This window comes from Notothenia coriiceps, unplaced genomic scaffold (genome assembly GCF_000735185.1).
Source record: "Notothenia coriiceps isolate Sejong01 unplaced genomic scaffold, NC01 NC01_scaffold00033781, whole genome shotgun sequence".
In the NCBI taxonomy this organism is placed as follows: Eukaryota; Metazoa; Chordata; class Actinopteri; order Perciformes; family Nototheniidae; genus Notothenia; species Notothenia coriiceps.
Window position 1 is genome coordinate 28955 of NW_011366482.1, and position 20652 is coordinate 49606.

The window sequence follows — 20652 nt, forward strand, 5'->3', positions numbered from 1 at the left end:
CAGGAAGTTTGACAGTTTGGGCCGCTAGTTCCTCCAGTCCACATGTTGAGTCCTTGGGCAAGATACTAAACCATAAACTGCTCCTGAAGGCATCGCCATCAGTGTGTGAATGAATGGGCATTACGCATCCTACACACGGTGCCGTTGGAAGCTTCAACGGAGACGCTTCCCATTCACTTTGAAAGGGGTGACGTCAAGCTTTGCCGAACTGCATTGTGGTTCCGTTGCTTCGCTTTGCCTGCGTTGCTCGCGCTGAAAGTTGAGAAAAGTTCAACTTTTCAAGCGTCGACGGAAGCGCCAGCCAATCAAATCATACAAGTTCTAGCCAATCAAACCGCGTGCTTTGTGTGTCCGGGGCGGGAGATGAATGTGATTGGTTGTTGGTCGAGTTAACCCCAAGCGCCAGATATGCCCACCGGCAAGCGTCAACGCAACGGAACCGTGTGTAGGTTGCGTTAGATGACAATGAGCACCTTGCAGGACAGAGCTATCAGCAGCAGTGCATGTGAATAGGTAAATGTAGTCTAAAGGCACTTTTAGATGTTGGACGACTAGAAAAGGCGTACATTTAACAGATTCATTTTTAGAGCGTGCTGTTTTGTTGTTACTTTACGATTTCTTAGGTATGATAAAGTAGGCCGCGTGTGCCAATGGGCGTCTTTTACTCTGCAACAAAATGGATTATTGTTGGATGTATTTGATGTTGTTTTGCAAGAACTCAGCAGTTTTTCTTCATCTATTATTATGTCTAACAGCATACTCAAAAAACTAAATCTGATACATTTACACAGTCATTTTCCATGCATTGTGATGGACTCGTATCCTGCTTGTAGTGTTTGAGTGGAATATAGGGCTTTGCCTGGCAAAAGTAAAAAGCTGTGAAAGAGCAGCATGACCCACTGTCTGTCAGGACATTTCATTTCACCCAAGCATGTTCTTTTAATGGATCAACAGGTTAACTGTCAGTCTGTATGAATCATATTGACTCGTCATGGTCATTCTGAACTTCATGCCCACATTCCTTTTCTTCCGTTTTATTTTAATGTCGCCGTTTCTCTTCCAGAAAGATTGAAACACACGTGTGTCCTGAGACAGACAGAGGGTGCCTGTGCGCTGCGCTCGTGACGAATGACTTGTAAACTCACATTAGTGTCAAGAGGAAGGAGCCGTCCCTACCCTCCCCCCTGTTGCATGCAGTGACATATTTGGAAAGTTTGGGGAGGATGAAGCAAGCACGATTTAATTCAGGTTTGATGGCATGGGGTAAGGACGGGGATATGTGATGTATGTGAAAGCGATTCAGGCGCGGGATGGACTTGAAGAGCCCGCTGAGAGGCGTGCAGCAGTGACTATACCTCTTAGAGATAGAAAAAGAGAGGATGAAGTCGGAGTGAGGGATGGCGGAGTGATCGGCCGTGAAGACAGATGGATGGAGGAAGAGAGAAGGGAGAAGAGAGAGGAAGTGATGAATTCAGTGTCAGACAAGAGGATGGAGAATGAGAGAAGGCGAGAGGCACAGTTGAAGAAGAACTTGTTTTATGACCTTCATTTATTTAGATTTTATCGTACTCATTTGTTTTAAAGTTCTGTTTAATCAAATTGATTTATTTTTTGTAAGGGCGTAACCAGTAATAGTTTAATTGTCAATGTATCTGAAAAAACGACTTTTTACGAAAATAAAATAATGATGATGAACCGACACTCAAAGAAGGCCGGGCAGACCACTTTTTAGAGCAAGTGTGAGGGTGATAACAACATACACACAAACACATACACTCACATTCATAGACTTCTGTCATAGTAGGATGCAGGACCCATGAAATGATTTAGGAAGTGACAGACAGGAGTGGAAAATGGTGTGCCTGAAAAAAGGGTTGGAAAGAGGTATAGTTGAAGGGCAGAGGAGACAGGAATGAGCTATAAGAGGGAGGGAAAAGCAGGAGGAGGTATGTAGTGAAGGAGAGAAGGAGAGAACAGGATAAAGGAAGTGATGATTGAAGGATGCGAGATAGAGAGACGGAAGAGGAGGGATTGGGGAGCAGACAGTGCAAAGGGGGAGGGGGGGTTGTGGGGGAACCCAGAGCCTCCAGCTGGAGCCCCTCTGTGCTGCAGGAACACACCCCGAGGCTCGCACACACACACACACACCAGCATGCAGTCCAAGGCAAGTGAGAGCACACTTACAAACCCACAACATACATTCAGACAGAAATATTCTTACTCTTACACACACACACACACACACACACACACACACACACACACACACACACACACACCTGCCTCAACAGTGACTCGCTAGAACTACCCGGAGGAATACCAAAAAAATTTTTTCCGTAGTCAGAAATCTAGGTGCTGTTCCTCCTTATTTTCCATTCACACATTCCTAACAGAATCATCCATCATGCAGAGCGTTGCATCAGTATTTAAATGTTTACAGCAATTAGACAAATTGCTTTTTGCCAAAATGAGCGAGACAATCAGTGGTATCCCTCAACCTTTGATATCATTTGAAAATGGAAGTTTGAAATGAATTGAGTTTTGTCGTACTTTGTCTGCACAAGGAATTATAATGCGGATATGGAGTCTAGTGATTGTGCTAGGGCCGTCACAGGATTTATTTTCAGATGTTAGAGGTAGTGAAGATGTGTCCGCCGCCGTGTCTTCAGTGCGACACAATCTACTAGTATTCCATTGACCATGTGTTTATAGTTTTTCTATGTGCTGTAAACTGTGTCAGAGCCTGTCTAATAAACCCTAAATAAAAACATTTGGGATTCTTACGTCCACTCGGTCACATGGGAAAAATCTGAAAGCTGGAAGATTGACAAAATATCACCTTATTTATTGTTTTGAGTCACTTTTCTGTCCACATGATGAATTAAGTTAGTCCAAGAAGCACTTTTTCTCTCTGGTTCGGTGTACTTGGTACTGAATATGTTTAATGCTTAATTTGTGGATTAGATTAAAAGTAAAAAAGCAAACAAATTGCTAAAAAAAAAAATCGTAAAACGGTGGCTTTGATGAGTCTCTGCAACACAGCAGAAACCTTTTCACATTAGACTCCATCATATGAGCCTTCGTAGAAATAATTTCGCCATCTCAGGCTCTTTATTTCTAGGGTTACAGCATGTACAAACCTTGTTAAATTGCTGCTCATGCCGTCCTCACAAAATGCTTCACAATTATCATACAACATGTATTTTTCTCTGCAGCCTTGTGCAGTTTCTGGGTAAAAGCTCACTGAAATAGAACTATGAAGCTGCATGGGGGGGGGGGGGCAGCATCTACCTGGAGACTTGTTAAGCTTGTTGTTTAAGTCTTTGAAGACCGGAGCAGAAGTGAACGAGTGTGAAGTTATTCATATTAAACTGGACAGAGCTGAGACTGCATGCATGGCAAAAATGCAAAGCGTGCATTAAAAATATATGAAGTAAGGTCAAGAAGAAGCCTTTAGTCTGACACTGGATATTATCTCAGGGGTGGCACATCTACATCCAGAAGTAAAACTGTGTATCTGCAAATAAAAGCAAAGAAATTTAATGAAGGGAATCATCCAAAGGTCAAACAAGCTGAGGAAGTACGCAAGTTGCTATGGGGTAAGTGAAAAATAAGTAAGGGGAATGCATAAGTCTTTTGTGGGTCTGCATGTGTGTGTGCACGACACTATGGAAAACAGACAGCGAGGCAAGGTGACGTCGTGCTCATACATTTTTCGGCAAATGAACAATATCTGTGTCCCCTCAGAAATTCTGCAACGTTAGCGGTTCTTCACCCATGAAGTTTGACGGCCAACTGTAAAACAGAGAGAAATAAATCACACGGAGAGATAAAAAACTCCACCAGCTGGACACAAATACCCATCCTTATGCGCAAACACACACTCTCTCTCTCTCTCTCTCTTACTTGGAAAATTACATTTCAATTTCATGTATGAATTTTTTGAAAGTTTCCCTTGGTAAATAATCTGCAGAAGGACAGAGCGTGAATACCAACTAGCTGAACTTTACATAGTGGAATCTGACAGGAAACAGTGTGTCTGCATCTTCCGTCAATACGAAAAAATAATAACTCATAAGAGAAAGACATTGAACAATGCAGTCTGTTTCTGTGTGTTTACCACAAAGGGGAAAAAAAATCAATCACAAAAAGACAATTTCTGCGTCAATTGAGAATGAATGTTGTTGCTTCTGTGACAAAAGACGAAGAAGAAAAGGGAAGAGGATGTGGGTGGAAGTGGAAGGACAGAGGGGGGGGGGGCATCTAAACATTTAAGCCGACATTCCCCCACAACACGCGGGCCGCTCTTTGTCGCCCGCGCCATCTTTTGTCTTTGAATTCAAAAGGCTTGCTTTTAGGCAACAAATACTTTTAATTTCTGTGTGAGGGAGTCAGCAATGGCGCGGGGATGACGGCCACCTCGCGTTCTGTCGCAGCGTGGAAAAACACAAAAGAAGAAGAAACAAATGAAAAAAGGGGAAGTGCAAGGATTTGAGGGAAACATGGGACAGCGCAGTGTGAAAGCAAGGCTGCGTTCATGAGTGGAAACAGCTGGACTTCAGTCTCTGCCTCTGCCCCTTCATCCCTCTCCGGTTCTTTTTCAATCCCCTCCTCGCCCAGAGTCTTTGCTCTTTTGTCAAGTGTCTGCCAGCCTCCAGTCATACACACAGATCTGCTGTCTGTCAGTTTGTCACCACAAAAACCTCCGTCCTCCTACAAGCGCTGTGTGTGTGTGTGTGTGTGTGTGTGTGTGTGATTTAACAATGCCACATCCTGCCTGCAGGTATTTACATGATCCTGTGTTGGACATATTGCTTGTGTGTCTTGACACTAATGTGTGCCTATACCAAACACAGGCTACAGTATATGAATGTGTGTGTGTGTGTGTTTGTGGTGGTGGTGGTGGTGGTGGGGGGGGGGCGCCACAGGAAGTCTTCCAGAGTTCGGCCACCATTGTTCCGGGGCTGCGATGGGTGGTCTGCTCTTTGAAGAGGAAAATCCCTGCTCTGCCCAAATCTCTGGCATGTACAGGGGGGATTACTGCCCATTGTGTGTGTGTGTGTGTGTGTGTGTGTGTGTGTATTTTTATATGTGGGTTTGTGTACATGCAGAAAAGAAAAAAAAATGCCCAGCCTGCCAAGACTAAGTTAATTCCTAAGTGTGTGTGTCTGCATAGATACCAAAAACTAGTAACCAAAATGTCCTGCCAAATAACTTAATAACAAAGTGTGTGTGTATGTCTAAAATGCAATAAGTGTGTGTGCAGTTGAAAAAAAGAAGGGCCAAATATATCCTGCCAGCACATAATGAATTAAATGAATACCAGTGTGTGTCAGTATGAGTGAATGCATGCATACAAGACGAAACCTTCTGCTAAAATGAAATTAAAGGAAGTTGGCCTTTTAATTTAGAGCCTGATTATAGTTGAATTAATGGAAAGATTTACTTTTCCGTGCAATTACAGTATACCTGTTTGAATTCATGTGTATACTCCCCACAGCTTATGTGCTTTTTATGTATAGAACACAGCGAGATTATAGCCTGTGTAGCTCCGGCTGGCATTTATCTGTGTGTGCAGAAACAGAAATGCAATAAATCAAAGGGGAGCTTCAAAAGCAACTGATGTTCAAAGACAGACAACCTAAAGTCTCAGCTCGGATCAGAGTTAATTCCTTTACAGCGTGTGTGTGTGTGTGTGTGTGTGTGTGTGTGTTTGTGTGTCAGTCAGAGAGAGGGATGTAAGAGAAAAAAGCAATATGTCACATGACGGAGGTAAAGATGGATGATGGAGGAAGAGAAGCCTTCTGCCTTCTCACCTCAGCTTAAACTTAATACTCACACGTTTCATTTAACTCACCACCCACACGCTGCGTCGCGTCGCGTCTCATCACACACACACACACACACACAATCATAGACGCAAAACAAAGACAGCCAGCAATTATGAGACGGCGTACACAAACACCACCTACTGTGCCACGCATCCAAAACACACATTTTATCTGAGTACAGCAGCACCTCGGAACACTTCACTATGTCCTCACTGAACATAATGAATTACACACACACAATATACATTAACACACACACACACACAAAGTGACAAAGACAGATACAGCACATCATCAAGCGGCCTCGTAGGTGGTCTCTCTGTTCTCCGTCTCTTCCCTACACTCCATCTTTGTCTCTTTCATCCTGTCTGCTCCACTTCCACATCAGTGTGACGACGTCGCCTCCAGGATAATGTGGTTGAAGATTAAGCTGCAACTTTCAGAACAAGCGACGAGGGCCTTTTGATGAATTCAATAACTGGCCACTTGCCATCTGTCCCGTGTCTGTTTTTAAACTGGATCTCTACTGACGCCACATTTAGCTGATGTTCAACTGCAACTCTCACACTGAAATGTACCATTATGCGTTTGTCGAAGATGGTTCTTCCCACCGAAATGCAGATCTGAAATTATCAGGATGTGTACTCAAGTGCTCAAGATGTTAAGTGTTTTTATATGTTTTTCTCCTTTTCTTGCTTGCTCCATGTTACCCGCGAAGGGTGCGGACATTGATTCACATGAAGTCATAAGCTAAGAGGTTCACCAGGAACACTTAGAGAAACCAAAAACGTGTGTAAACAGAAGCGTTTTCATACTGCTCACGATGGAACTTTAAAGATGTGGCTAGCTTTCAATTGTTCACTAATATGGATTTTAATCAAATGTAAGCCTCTGCTCATTGATCAACTCAACTGGAAAATGTAATAATCAAAATGATTAGCTGGATATTTAAAGCATTTCTTTTCGCTGAGGAGTTTTTAAAATGGTGGATGGTTGTTAAAATGTGCTTACAATTACTGCCCAATGTCTACTGCAATTAGCATGTTGAATATACTTGTGTGTTTGATGCATCTGCACACACACTGACTCCACTCTGCTCTTTGTTTCACTTCCTAAAAGCTTGGCCTCTGTTTGGTTGCTGTCTAAAGCAGATTCAGCAACAGTTAGCAGACAGCAAATGAAATGCATCGACGCTAACCCAGAAAACAAATCTGAGATGTAAAAAGGAGAAAGGACAATTACGAGAAAGCCCTCAATCATTTTATAAGAGATATCCACAAATCCAACTTGAAGGGGGGGGGGAGGAAATTGGGGATGCAACAGCATTTTACACACACACACACACACACACACACACACACACACACACACACACACACACACACACACACACACACACACACACACACAGAGAGAACAGGTCTTTCAAGTGTGCAAATAGACGACTCGAAAGCAGCGAGGGACAGATGGGAAAACGGTTTGCTTAAATTGACAGTCACTTGAAATTCTGTCGAGTTTCCCCAATGTTAAAAACCATAAAGGATTGTCAAACCTCCTCGTTATGCTCTCCTCCAGCAGCACTCACTGCTGGGTAAACATAAGGGGGGGGGGGGCTTTCCCAAAGAAAAGATGAGAAGGAAGGAAAGCAGAGAATGAAAATGGAGAGTTATGAAGTTTAGCGAAGGACGGAAAAAGAAGAGACAAAGAGTTGAGTGGAAAAAGAAAAATGCAGGGGTAAGGAAGGAGAAAGGAAGGCAGGGGGCAAATGAGGAGAGAAGAAGTGTGCTAGAAAAAGACAGCAGTCATGAAAGTTTAATGCCCTCACTGTTACTAAGCTAAAGGGAGCAAACTGGGGAAGAGCGAGGTAAAGAGGTGGGGACAGATACCTGACAGAGGACGGAGACATAGGGCCGACACACACAGACACACATACACGCAAACACACACACAAAAGGAAAAACACACATTTAAAGCGCCTACAGTACAATTTCATCATCGTCGTCACTTATCTATTATTCACTAGTTAAGGGAAGCAGTGTGCAGCAGGCGCTAAATAAAGAGTTGAAGCAAAGAAACTAAAGACCTTGCAGCCCTGAGTCAGAGAAAGAGCAAGAGGCCAGCTGTCATATCTGATACATAATATCAATACCAAAAAGAAAGTGTGTGTTAAACAATCTCTCCTCAGTTATTGCACACGTTTTACTTTAAGAAAGCCTGAAACTCTGGACTCATTAACATTGTACATGATAGGGCGGGACATCCCTAATCGGTTGACCAATCACAAGAGCCGGCAAGACTGGGCTCTGGTTTCAGACATAGGGTGAAAAGGGGTTGCTACAGCACAGGCAGTATGAGAAAAATGAAGACCTTTTTGAACATGAAAGCATGGAAACACGTCACAGTAGAGACATTAAATACAAGTATGAACCAAAACAAATGTGCACAATAGGGCCCCTTTAAAACAAAATGCTACTTTAAACAAATAAGTGCTGATGTTACCTGAATTCACCCCCTGAGTGGAGTTCATAAAAGAGAGGAATATCCCTTTAATATTTCAAACATTCATTGGATGTACTCTCAAAAAGACAGAAACACCGCAAATAGCCGGTTGGTTGTTACTTGATCTGTCTCTTCACATTGTGAATCTTCAGTGTTTGTGTGATGGCAGTGAAGCCGCTGAACTGAAGTCAGACAAACAGAAGGAAAGAGCGGGAGAACAAAGCCTTTAAGAATGAAAGCTGCTCCTCTCTTGACCTGACGTTAACTCCGCAGCACAATGAGATCCACATTTAAACAACGTACACTGCAGTATATGTTCCCGCTGCGCTATCACACAGCATGAACACAGATGTCACTCAGGTCGAGAGCAGCACACAAACAAACACTTCCAGTCGGCTCGTCTTACGAAATCCACGTGGGTGTGTGTGTGCTCACGGCTGGAGTGTGTGCTGGAAGCCTGATCAAAGAGGCCATTATTGGAGACAATTGGAGTGAAGTGTTGCTGCTCACATCTCGAGCTCTGCCCATCGCCCTCAATAACACCTCTTTCTTCACTGCTTTACTCTTTATGAATCTCTGCTCTCACCTGTCCCGCGCGATCAGCCTCCATCTCCCACAATCCCACGCTCTCTTTCTGCACAAATGGCAGCTTTTCAACACCGCTAACATTACTACTTGTTGGCTATCACTGCTTTTCAGGCTGTGCAATGTGATCACCAGAAAATGTGTTTTTAACACCTTGAAAATACAAAACACAAACAAACACACGTAAACAAACTGAAAAGATTTAGAAGAAAATAAACACCGTTAAAACATTTTTTACGATTTAATGAATGTATTAGCTTCTTAATTAAACATTGTTTAAAAAAATCCTTTGTAGATTAGATAAATGTCTGCATACAAGTGAATTGTTTCACTGCATTAATATCTTCATAAATAACATAAGAAGTTTAGTTAAATGTTATGATTTGGGACCTAAACATTTGCAAACATGGGATTTTAAACTAGCAATAACAGAATTACGTCTTAACAATAATTAGATATAACCATATCAAACTGTAGAAATCTCACGTATATGACAGAAATCAGAGGATGTGTGTAATATATTGTATTTTCTTCCTATTAAAGGTGGGGTAGGTAAGTGTGAGAAACCGGCTCGAGATACACTTTTAGTTATATTCCATGGAATGCTCTTAACATCCCGATAGCAATGAATATCTAAAGTGCTTTGACAAAAAATCCATAAAAGCCGTAGTACTGTAAAAAGCACGACCAATCATTTTAGCCAGCCCGGCTAAAGTAACTGGATGGCCTACCTGCCTGTCAGCCTTCCATCTGTGCACAAACTTATCTCGTGCCCTCATTGGCCNGGAATGCTCTTAACATCCCGATAGCAATGAATATCTAAAGTGCTTTGACAAAAAATCCATAAAAGCCGTAGTACTGTAAAAAGCACGACCAATCATTTTAGCCTTCCATCTGTGCACAAACTTTTCTCGTGCCCTCATTGGTCAGGTGCACGTTCGTGTGTGTTGGAGGAGGGGCTCTGTAAGGAAGCGGCAGATTTTTTCCGGCTGTGTATTTTCAAATTCTAGCGCACTCGAGCTGGTTTCTCCAAAATGACCTACCCCACCTTTAATTAATTAAATCAATCATTAATTCAATATATTAGTAAGAACCACATTTGTTTCCACAAAAAGCAAACAAGACTAAGGTAGTCTCAAACTCAAGTCCTTCACACCTATGTTCCAGAACACACACACACACCAGAAGTTTAGCATCAGTCTCCAGAGCTGTGAGTTTACCTAACCCTCCTCTGAGGAGAACTCTTCCTCCTCCTCTTCCTCCTCTTCTTCTTCTTCCTCCTCCTCCTCCTCCTCCTCTCCCCCTGCCATCCCCTCATGTTCAAACTTCCTTTCTCCCTGCATGAATCCCATCTCCTGCCTCTCCAGTCCTCCCCTCTTTTCCCTCTTTCCTCTCTTCTCCTCCTCTCCTGCAGCGCTCACCGTTCCTGACAAAGCCTTGAGCAGCTGCCAGCGGCCCCCGAGAGCCTGACTGACTTCCTGCTAAAAATAAGAACTGGGGGAAGAATCGCAGAGACCTGCCACCGAGGGCTGAGCGAGAGAAGAGAAGAGGTGGAGGAATGAGTTTGTGGAAGGAAATAAAAGAGGGAAACAAAAAAAGATTGAGAAGATACGCCATGAAAGAGTAGGACGTTTGGGAGCAGACGGAATTACCTGACCAACTTCTCTGTAATGGATACCATCTCCCTGTAAATCTGCTCTGCACACACTGAACAGCGGGAGTTACATTCATCTACAGAATTGGACGGTGTGTGTGTGTGTGTGTGTGTGTGTGTGTGTGTGTGTGTGACAGAGACTGGGAGCAGGAGGGAATGAAAGAGAGAAAGAATAGGAATAGGCAGATTATAAATATTTATACAGGCAGGCAAGAGAAAGAGGAAGAGCTGGCAGAGTTGCAAGGGAGGAGGAAGTGGAGAGGCAAAGGAGAGGAGGAGGAAGGGAGGAAGGGAGGAAGGGATGAAGAGAGAGACTTCAGAGGCAGCAGCAGGCACGTTTGGCTCGGTTTATCTTTTCTTTCCCGTCTCTCCCGTTGCCTCTCTCGCCGCTGGAGTGCGGGCTAGCGGATTTGCAGCTCGTGCTCCCTGCAGCTTGGATGTGTGTGTGTGAGGAGGGGAAGGACAACAAGTTCTCCCCTTATCTCCCCCCCTCCCTCCCTCCTATGTTCACTTCCCTTTAGAGAAAGAGATGAACACACAAAGGCCCGCCAACATGCTTCCTCCGCTCCTGGAGAGCTTTGTGCCCGTGGTGATGACGTCGATGACAATGGCGATGATAGCGGTGATAGCGCGGCTGCTACGCTAACTCGACAGCTGTAGATCCAGCGATTCAACAGTTTTCCTGCCGCTCGGCTTCGTACGAGGTCACCTTATTCCGGTTTCCAACAGATATCACGTATAGCAATGATAAGACTTACACTTCCCAACTCAGTACAGAGATAAGCAGCTTCCAGGGGAGGCAGAAAAGTCTGAGCTAGGTAAAGTTCCCCTGCCCGACAAAGGAAAACAGCTCGGGAATATACCGCTGAAATCTGAACAAGAAATAGCCTGCTCTCCATAGTGTCAACCAGACACATTTAAATATGACTGATATGCAAACCTTTAATGCAAAATCACATTATAGTAATCCTACATCGTACATAAACTGGACAGCTTTCCCAAAACTCTATGTCCATTTACCAGTTATTTTCCAAAGCCTCAACTACATCTGTTTTTTATAAAGCCTTCATGTAAAGCAGAAAGACGTTTGGTAAACGGACTGTATTTATATAGCACTTATCCAGTCTTTACATTTACAAGCAATCATTCACAACTCACTCATACAGAGCAAGGTGCCACTTGGAAGCTAACATTCACACACATTCATACACCGTTGGCCACACCATCAGGAGCAACCCGGGGTTACGCATCTTGCCCAATGATACATCCACATGTTGACTGCAGGGGCTTGGATCAAACCCACAATTTAAAGACAACCGCACTACAGCCACAGTCGCCCCTGATTTAAGGGACATTTGAGTAAAAGGATGTCAACCGAGCAAACTCCATTCACTGATGAAGACCAGAGAAAGTGCAGACAGACATATTAACCATGAGCAAGGCAGCTACAATTCAACTACTCGTAATGCCTAACCCACCAAATGTACGCACATACCAGCAAAGTAAGGCAGACTTTGATCAGCTTCAGAATGGCGTGCAACCTTCAAACTTGCACACGCATCGAGATGGCCTTCTCATCACAGTAAGATTAAGACCTCCTTTACTTGTTGTATATGGATTAATGAGTAAAAGTTTAAAAAATGTGCGCAAAGAAATATCAAGAATAAAGAGTTTGTGTGCTTCTAGTGACGTCTAAACAGGGTTCAACAGGGTCGACATAGCTAAATGACACGTTTACGCAAACCCTCATAGGCATGGTTATTCATAAGGCATCAAAAGCTCTTAACAAAGATAACTGGCTTTACAGACAAGCAGTTAGAGAGTGTAAGTAAATTAAGTGTCAAAAACGTGGCTTGACGTCAATTTGAAAACTATGCAAGGCTCATGTACTCTATCCTTTAGGCTTTTGAAAGCCTGCACCCTGCCTGGTTTGTTTCAGTGGTTTGTTCCAGACAAAGGGTCGCTGTCATTGTTAAACTACACAGATATGAACCCGGACTTCCCTGCAGCCTCTGTCAGAGCTGAGAGGAGCGTAACACAAGCCAGACTCCCCCCCCCGCACCACATCACAGTTAAAGGACCATACTGTGGGTTCTGCATGTTCAACACAGCTTTACATAAAAGGCCTTCTTTACAATACAGGGGTCTGTATTGTAAATCTTGCATCGGCTTTTGATTAGGATTTGTTTTGGCTGTTGGTTTTAACTCATATGTACGGAAAGAAGATGAAGCTGAAAATACCTCTTGTCCATCACAATGAACATCCAGTCATGTTTGTGATGTTTCCAAAGGTTTCATTGGCTGGAAGTGCAGTTATATTAAAACTCTCCTTTGTGTTTGTTGTCAGAACATTTAGACATACATTTTACATTTGCAAAATGTGTCGCTGACTATTCTCAGATGTTCTTTGAACTCAAAAAAGAAGACAATCTCATCAGTAAGCATGAAATCTATTAGGAATGTTTGTTTGCTTATGAAAACCATCATCGGTAAAGTGGATTTGCAAACAGTGTTCTAAAAAACACTGCTAGGGTTGTGTTTAATAACAGTAAAAAAATGTGCATTGTAGATTAACATCCTGAAAACTCAAAAGAATCTTCTCTTTCTGAAAGTTTTCTCACAGCATAGCAGCCAGAGTGAGTATATTTAGCCTGGCACTGACCTTAATCAATTAATAAACCGTCACAAAGGGACCTAGTTCCAGAAAGCGGGGCCTTGACACAGAGCAACAACATGGATGCTAACCTAGCCAGTCGTTGAACTTCTTGACCTCAGAGGGCAGTCCCAGCTCGGTGAAGTCTCCGGCGTGGATGAACACGTCTCCGTACGGCATCTGGATGCTGTCGGTGCGGGAGTGAGTGTCGGAGATGCACACAAAGCGGGTGTAGCCGGGGGGTTTGGGCGAGTCATGGGGCATCGGGTCCACCCTGAACCGAGGAGGGACAACAGAAGAGAAGAAAGTTAGGAAAAAGGGGGTCACTGCGGATATTGGAACTCTTACGACACAGAGACACTTCCCTGTACAGTATGCAAAGTCTCTGTGGAAGGAGGTTTGAATTAGTAGGCTATCCAGCAGAAAATCATCCCCACAGACTGAGGCAGAGGAGGAAACATGAGACGTAGCGAGAAGCGAGAGGCCACAATAAAAGCCTGGCGCTGAGAGAGACAGAAAGAGAAATGTGCAGAGATAGAAAAAGAATAAAGCACAGATATAGGAAAAGAGCAGAGTCCTGTGGGATTCACAGTCGTGTGCAGATCCACAGGGTCTCCAGAGGGAAGAGGGGAGCTGGTGAATAACCGTGGCCCACTTTAGTGAGTTCTCCTCCAGGTACGATAAAACCCAGCCCAGCCTCCTCCTCCTCCTTCCTCGTCTGCGCCCCACCACAAGAGAGACAGAGACGAGTGGAAGAGGCAAAGGAGATATGCAGCCATGTAGCACAGCTCGTCTGAAGTGTGAGTCACAAAGTTATGAAATACAGATGAGGAGGTTCGTGGAAGATGTTTTAGTTCCACCATTGTACCAGAATAAGGAAATGTTAAGTGCTGCTGAATGGAGCCCCACTGAGAAATTCTCTTTCTTTGCATTAATGTAACTGTTTAAAAAGGCAGGTTTCCTGGTTGTATAAACTACACTGAACTAAAGTCAGAACTCAAGCTGAACGTTTGAAAGTCGGAGAAGGCCAACAGGTAAACAACTTTTAAGGACGAATCATTACAGTTACTAAAATGAGAAGCTCTGTATGTCTGTGGAGGGAGGGGGGGTACTTACTCCATCAGTTCAACAGAAGTAATTCCCTCTTTCTGAGTTATTTTATTCCAAAGACTCACAAATAAATTCCAGTTGCTGTTTTTAGTATTAAGCTTTGGGCTCAGATGTATCACATTAAAAGCCTTCTTTTGACTTATAAAAGGCCTAAACTATCAGCCATACTGATACAGTGACCAGCCTTTGTTATCCATGCAGGCTAGATATTTAGCTACAAGCCTTCCAACAGCTCAAATGCTCTGTTTCCTTCAAGTCAGCTTTTAAATTTGAAACTTCTACAGGAAGTGCTCTATCAACACTAACAACACAAATCGTTAAAACTGCAAAGCAGAATCTGCAGAGGTCCATAAGCAACTGAGAACAGCGTTTTAGTTTAGCTCAAGAGCAGCAGAGTGATGAGTATGACATGACTCTTTTTGGTTCTTTGGCAAAAGTGCGAATTGCTGAATTTATAAAACAGCAGGTTAACACAGAGGATGTGTTGAGTTTGCAAAAACAGCAAACGGCAGGCACAGCAAATTAAGAGAAAAATAAGCAGAAGCGGGAGTGTCTCACCAAAATATGATAAAGAATACAAGTCAATGCCTGCCTTATACATAAACAGAACATCCATGAACTTTCAACCAAAAATTGTCATTTTTATTTTACCGTTTGTGTTTAAAGGTCCCATGTCATGCTTTCCCGTTGTTAAAGTTATGTAGCTTTTGCGAGGCTAGTGGAGCCTCGCAGATGGGGGTGCTGCAGCCCCCTCAGCACCCCCCCTTTCCCACGTCCATTCGCGATGTCTCGCTGGGTTCAACCAGGTAATGAACCCAGCTCACACTGTCCGCTCCTCACAGCAGCGAGCCGCGCAACGTCCCGCCAACAAGGCACCCAGACCCCACGCAGCATTCTCATCTGTTTGTCCTTACTGGTGTCATTTTCTGGTTGCTAACGGTTGTAACGCATAATCACTGATTTTTCACTTTGGTCAGAGCCAGGTTAGCTGTCTATCATAAAGCAAAAAGACGGGGAGCAGGACTTTATGCTAGGCTAGGCTAACAACATATTTAACACGCAGACTGATATTAATTCCCTCTTATCTCTTTAGGAAGGAGACACAAAAAACTCATTACCTTAAACATTGACTTCTATTATCATTAATTTCAGTTCAGAAACAAGGAAAGTTAATCAAAAGTAAAACAGGAAATAAAGTAACTTCCTCCAGGATGATCAGTAAAATGGTCATGTGACCGACGTCTCTACTCACATGTGGACTTGTGGCGGCTGGAAGCGTCCCTGGTTGATGTTGTAGAAGGTGAAGGCCTGAGTGGGGTTGGTGCTGTATTCGTCTACTTCCACTGCTGTCCTGTTGCCTCGCTGGGCCTGCAACTGAGCCTGCGTCTGCTGCCGTCTGGCTGCCATTATCTCTGACAGGGTAAAGGCCATGGCACTGGGACCAGATCAGAGAAGGTGGAGGGCAGCGAGGTGGGAGGCTGGGAGGGTCAGTTTGGCTTGAGAATTGTGGGCAGGTAGTCCAGGTTCAAACAACTCACTGAGTCACAGTGAGCTTAGTAGAAACGGCCCCTCCTCTCTTCTCCTCTTCTTCTTCTTCTTTCCGCAGCTGCTCGGCACCTGAGTAGGACACAACAGAGCTGTGATGAAGAGGGTGTGATTAGGATGGACAGCGGTAAAAACAAGCAGAAATGTGAAAACTAAAACAATTCATTTCACAGTCATCCATCAAGTCAGGGTACAGGATTAAATATGATGAGGTCATATTTTGTACTTGTTTTATACAGTTTATCATTTAATAAACAGTTTATTGTTTCAGCTGCTGATGTCACAACTTCCACTGCCAACTTGTGATGGGCATGTTTCACAATTTCATGACAATGTAGGCCTATTGGCTACACAAAAAAGATTTTAAAGATGACTGGTTCCAAAATGTCGGTGAATCATCTTGGTTTGGCGCCATCAATTATTTTTTAACATCGGAGTCTGTGTTTGTTTTAAAAAGGAGGTTCGGTTGCAGCCAACCACACCAGCAATAAACACCACAAAGTTGGTTTAAATTGAGTTTACTAGCTTTTAATCCTACATTTCTTAGTTTATGTGCAAACATCCAAGCCCTGTAGGGTTAACACAAGTATTTGTTTGGTATATCAATTATTATTTGTTTGTCTTTGAGTTACCGTGCTTGTTGACGAAGGTTACTTCCTGGTGGAGCAAAAGGTGTGGCTGAGGACTGAGGACTTTTCAATCCTGGAGCCAATTGGGCCAAACCATGTGCTTCCATGTCAAGGGGGGAATTGCGACTAATGTGTTTGCTTCGTATAGTGTGTCCACCTTAGTTACCCCTCGTCTGCTACTTAGTTCGGCCAAGCCACTACATCCCCTCAAGTGCCATTGTGGCAGTTCAGTTTGTTCAGTCAACATATGTTTAAGTTGCTGTTATGATAAGAGTTATTTTTTGTTGAGCTCTTTTAAAGGTCCAGTTATTAAGATTATTGGTTAAAATGTATTTTTGTAATTTTGGGGTAAAAAAAACCCCTGTTTTCTTTCAACAACTTGTGCCGTTGTTGCCTCACTGCTTGGTTAGTAAAAGAAACTAAACTGATTATCAAAATGTCAGATGATATAACAAGATGTTTATGATTAAAAGACGATCCATCTTTTTTCTAAGAACAAACAACAACCTGGGAATTACTGTTGTTCAATCCTGACAGAAAATACAGAAGGAAAAAAAGTCCAAAGCATGCTTTACTTTTTACTAGATTTTAGTGTGGAGGTGCATGCTGGTAAATGACAGCACTGTGGTGTGAACGCTGCATTCTGCATCCCCTGCAGCTACTCTAGTCCAAGAGCATCTATAAACTTAAATCTGATATTAAAATCCAACAGAGCCTCACAAGCCGCCTGAGCGCAGCATTTTCACCTTGAATAGGAGGCTAAATGAAAAATGGATGTTATGCAGAATCTTAGTCAGGCTGCAAATTGAAGTTCAAGAGCTTGGATGATTTTATATTTAGAAATGTCCTTTATTTCTGCTCCTTCAAAGTAACTTTTATATGCCGATGTATAATGTTCTTTTCATTATTATATAATATGAAATAATATACTGCAGTGATAGAATATTTTGAATCCCTGTCACTGTGTGTGAAGCCTGCACACGTGTGTCGCCCATTAAGAATGGATTTCCTCAATGCAGCTCATTTTCGGAGCTCTGGCGACCGCTGAGAGCTGCTGAGATGACGGGGATGCTGGAGACGGAGGTGATAATTTGGGGACAGGCTGCTTTGGCAAAGCCTGCCGGGACCGCCATGCCATTTCCATTCCTCATTCACTGCAACCTCACACGCTGACAGCACACCGACGTGACAGATACACACTTCACACTGCGCCTGTTTGTCACGGGCAAATCCCAGCATGCTCGGTGGATGTGTTTCAGGGCTGCATACATTACATGAGTGTGCTCTGTGCGCGCAGGTTGATGTGTATGTGGGCCTGTGCATGCATATTAAAATGTGTTTCTGTTGTCATGTGTGTGACAGTGACAGCCTCCCACACTGCCAGTGAGAGACAGAAAGATGCATTAGCAGATGCTGTGAGAACACATTTGGCCAAATTGCTGTTTTCTGGATCATGCAAGTACGTCTTCCACTCACAAACATTAGTCCACTCTCAATCCCATACTTACTCTGGCCAAAGTCAAAACTCTATTGCTAAAATCCGTATCCTGACATAGAGGTAATTCCTGATTATTCTTTTTATATCCACACCAGCCTCAAACTGCCCTCCCTGGAACAGTTAGCCCTCCTGCAAATGAGACTGAGATGTTATGGTGTCTCTCCGTCATTTTGCATCTTTTGTGGTCATGTTGTGTCCTATTTGGTCTTTTTTTTGTCTATTTGTGGTTGTTTTTCTACTCCTAAGGGACATTTAGCATATCTTTGTTGTCTCCCTGTATTTGTTTTGCATCTTTGTGGTCATTTTAACTCGTCTTTTTAATATTTGAATGTCTCCTTCTGATCATCCCTCTATGGTTGCTCTGAGTCTTTTTTTTTACAGCAGAACCTCGTCTGCTTTTGTTCTTTTCATTCTCTTAGAAGTTTCTCTGGATATTTGTGGACATTGTGCAAATCCTTCAGCAGTTTTTTTATCTGTTTGTGCTCATTTTGTATATTAACACATTAATTCCAGTATTTAGTTTACAGTGTAGATCAGGATTTATAAAGTAAGGTAATACAACAATGTCAACTGATATAGACAGAGCACATCGTACCATTTTATTATTTTCTTTGGAATGTTAAAAGACAAAACTGTGCAAAGAACCTGTGCTCATGCACTTTATTTGTAGAAATAACACAGATAAAGTGGGAAAAAATTAATTAATTGCAGTTTAAGATGCATCAGATTCAGCATAGTCATTTATATAAAGACTTTTTAATTCAGGCTCTAAATAAAAATGTACATTTTTTTATTTAACCTGCGTTTTATCTTAATGTGCAAATATATTCTCTAAAACATGACTGAGTTCTGAGAAGGAAAGAGAGATTCCTCTACATTTCAGCATGTTTTACAGAGCTCGGATTATACATGCAGAAACCGGAGAGACTGTCTGATTGATGCTCTCTCCTCTCGGGCACATTCTCATATTTAACAAACGGCCGTCATATATGAGCCCGTGACTATTATCAGAGTAACTGTTTTATGTATAGCCGCCTGGTCTTAATGGTGTTCTGGTATGATATGAAGCCTTAAGTCTGTGAATCATGAGTTCAGAAATTATGAGGAAAATCTTATCTAGATACAAAAATTACAAGACAGATTCAACAAAGGCATTTTTCTCTGAACCATTAATTGACTTTCCTCCTTTTCATCTAACCAAATGTTATTCACTGACACACTATTGACTGGAAATGCACATTTTCCAAACCTTAACATAGTACATTTAATAGGATATTTTAGTCTTCAGTGACTGGTCAGCTTAAAGCACATTGTGAAGAAGTGTCCCTCTCCTCTTAATGTGTTGCAGGCTGCAGTGAACTATAAAAGTTTGGTCACACAGGCTGCCCTGACTGCCTTTTTCTCTGACATGTGGGATGTTTGGGGCTCTGGTGAGCCTTGGAGACTTTGTCCTTTGGATGCTTCTGAAATCGGATCCAACATAAAAGCGTTCCATGCTTTAAAGTGCAATACATGGAACGCATGCCATTATTAAAATGCAGGTTACTCATGGACCGTGTGAGAAAAACACACATTCATCAGGTTGCCCAGCTTAGATTAACCTGGAAATACGCATCGATGTTTTGGAGTTCAAGTACTGCGGTGTGGCATGCATAAAAAGACACATCTGCACAAATGCACCGGGAGGAAAATGAGAAGGAATCAACCTACCGGCTCCGGTTCAGCTGCTGCTCGGTGATGGATGCAGAGGACGGTGTGCGCGCAGAGACCCGCTGGTCAGTTTGAATGCGAACCCCGTGGTGCACCGGTGTAGTGCGTGGTGGAGATACAGCCCCCTCTCTCTCTCTGGCTCTCTCTCTCTCTCTCTCTCTAATTCACCATGTTTCCCGGTGATCGGTACAAGGAGGAGCATAAAAAGGGGGGAGGACCGAGAGCTTCTGCGCAGCCACACAGAGCTCACCCCCTCCGGTCACACATCCACAGAGAAGCCGCTGGTGGTTAGAGGCTCACCGGGGCCACCAGGGCCGGGAACAGGAGTTAATGCACACTGAGGGCATTGGTCCATTATTCCCCCAGCACACTGAACAAACATGTGGTTATTTGGCTGTAACATTTTAGTCTTCATGATGTTATACTACTGAGAATATATGTTCAGACAGAGCTGATGGCATGCGCAAATGGTCCCCAGGTCAGGTTCAAATCCCGGTCCTCCACAGCCAGGACTGAGCCTCTACATGGGCCACAAGCTTTTTGCCGATTTTTTTTTAATTTAGGGTTGGGTTGGGTAATGTATTTTTGGAGAATTTAAGGTATTCTCATCCCCGAATAACCTATTACAATGTAAAGTCCTGCATGCAAATTATTCCTGGAGTAGAAGGTTGATTTTAGCAGGTAAAATACTTTAGCCTACATTTTTCAAGTACACGCATTAGGCACATTAATCTATGTATATGAAAAGGGACATGTCTCATTGGTGGATCTGAAACATGAGAAGGAGCCCCAACTAGACACAAACAAAAACGCAATTGTTTTTTAATGTAAAATCTCGATCTGGAAAGGAACTTTTATAACTATATTATATTAATTATGTGGCTTTAAAATTACATTATTTCCCTCTTAATTGCAGTGAAATTGAATTATCAATGGCT

The 20652-nt window shown here is 43.0% G+C and overlaps 1 protein-coding gene across 4 annotated transcripts; it reads right to left on the reverse strand.

Annotated features, from left to right (window-relative positions):
- Positions 1–2845: 2845 nt before the first annotated feature.
- On the reverse strand, positions 2846–19823 carry LOC104961802 (metallophosphoesterase domain-containing protein 1-like). 4 transcript variants are annotated; one of them, XM_010790142.1, is made up of 4 exons: positions 19715–19823; positions 15585–15949; positions 13315–13496; positions 2846–3795 (listed from the first exon to the last, which is right to left on the reverse strand). In XM_010790142.1, exons 2-4 carry the CDS (start codon positions 15761–15763, stop codon positions 3761–3763), a joined length of 396 nt encoding a protein of 131 aa, XP_010788444.1. In that variant the 5' UTR covers positions 15764–15949; positions 19715–19823; the 3' UTR covers positions 2846–3760. The 4 variants fall into 4 exon arrangements, with proteins under 4 accessions (XP_010788444.1, XP_010788443.1, XP_010788442.1 ...); XM_010790141.1 differs by having other exon boundaries at positions 15585–15969; XM_010790140.1 differs by lacking the exon at positions 19715–19823 and adding an exon at positions 16510–16548 and having other exon boundaries at positions 15585–15969.
- Between the last annotated feature and the right edge of the window lie 829 nt (positions 19824–20652).

Excerpts from the sequence above, each read along its gene's own strand:
- LOC104961802 (XM_010790142.1), bottom strand. The coding sequence starts at position 15,763 with ATGGCCTTTACCCTGTCAGAGATAATGGCAGCCAGACGGCAGCAGACG. Across the intron at positions 13,497-15,584 it reads CAGCCGCCACAAGTCCACAT|GGTGGACCCGATGCCCCATG; the intron begins GTGAGTAGAGAC and ends TCCTCGGTTCAG. Across the intron at positions 3,796-13,314 it reads GAAGTTCAACGACTGGCTAG|TTGGCCGTCAAACTTCATGG; the intron begins GTTAGCATCCAT and ends TCTGTTTTACAG.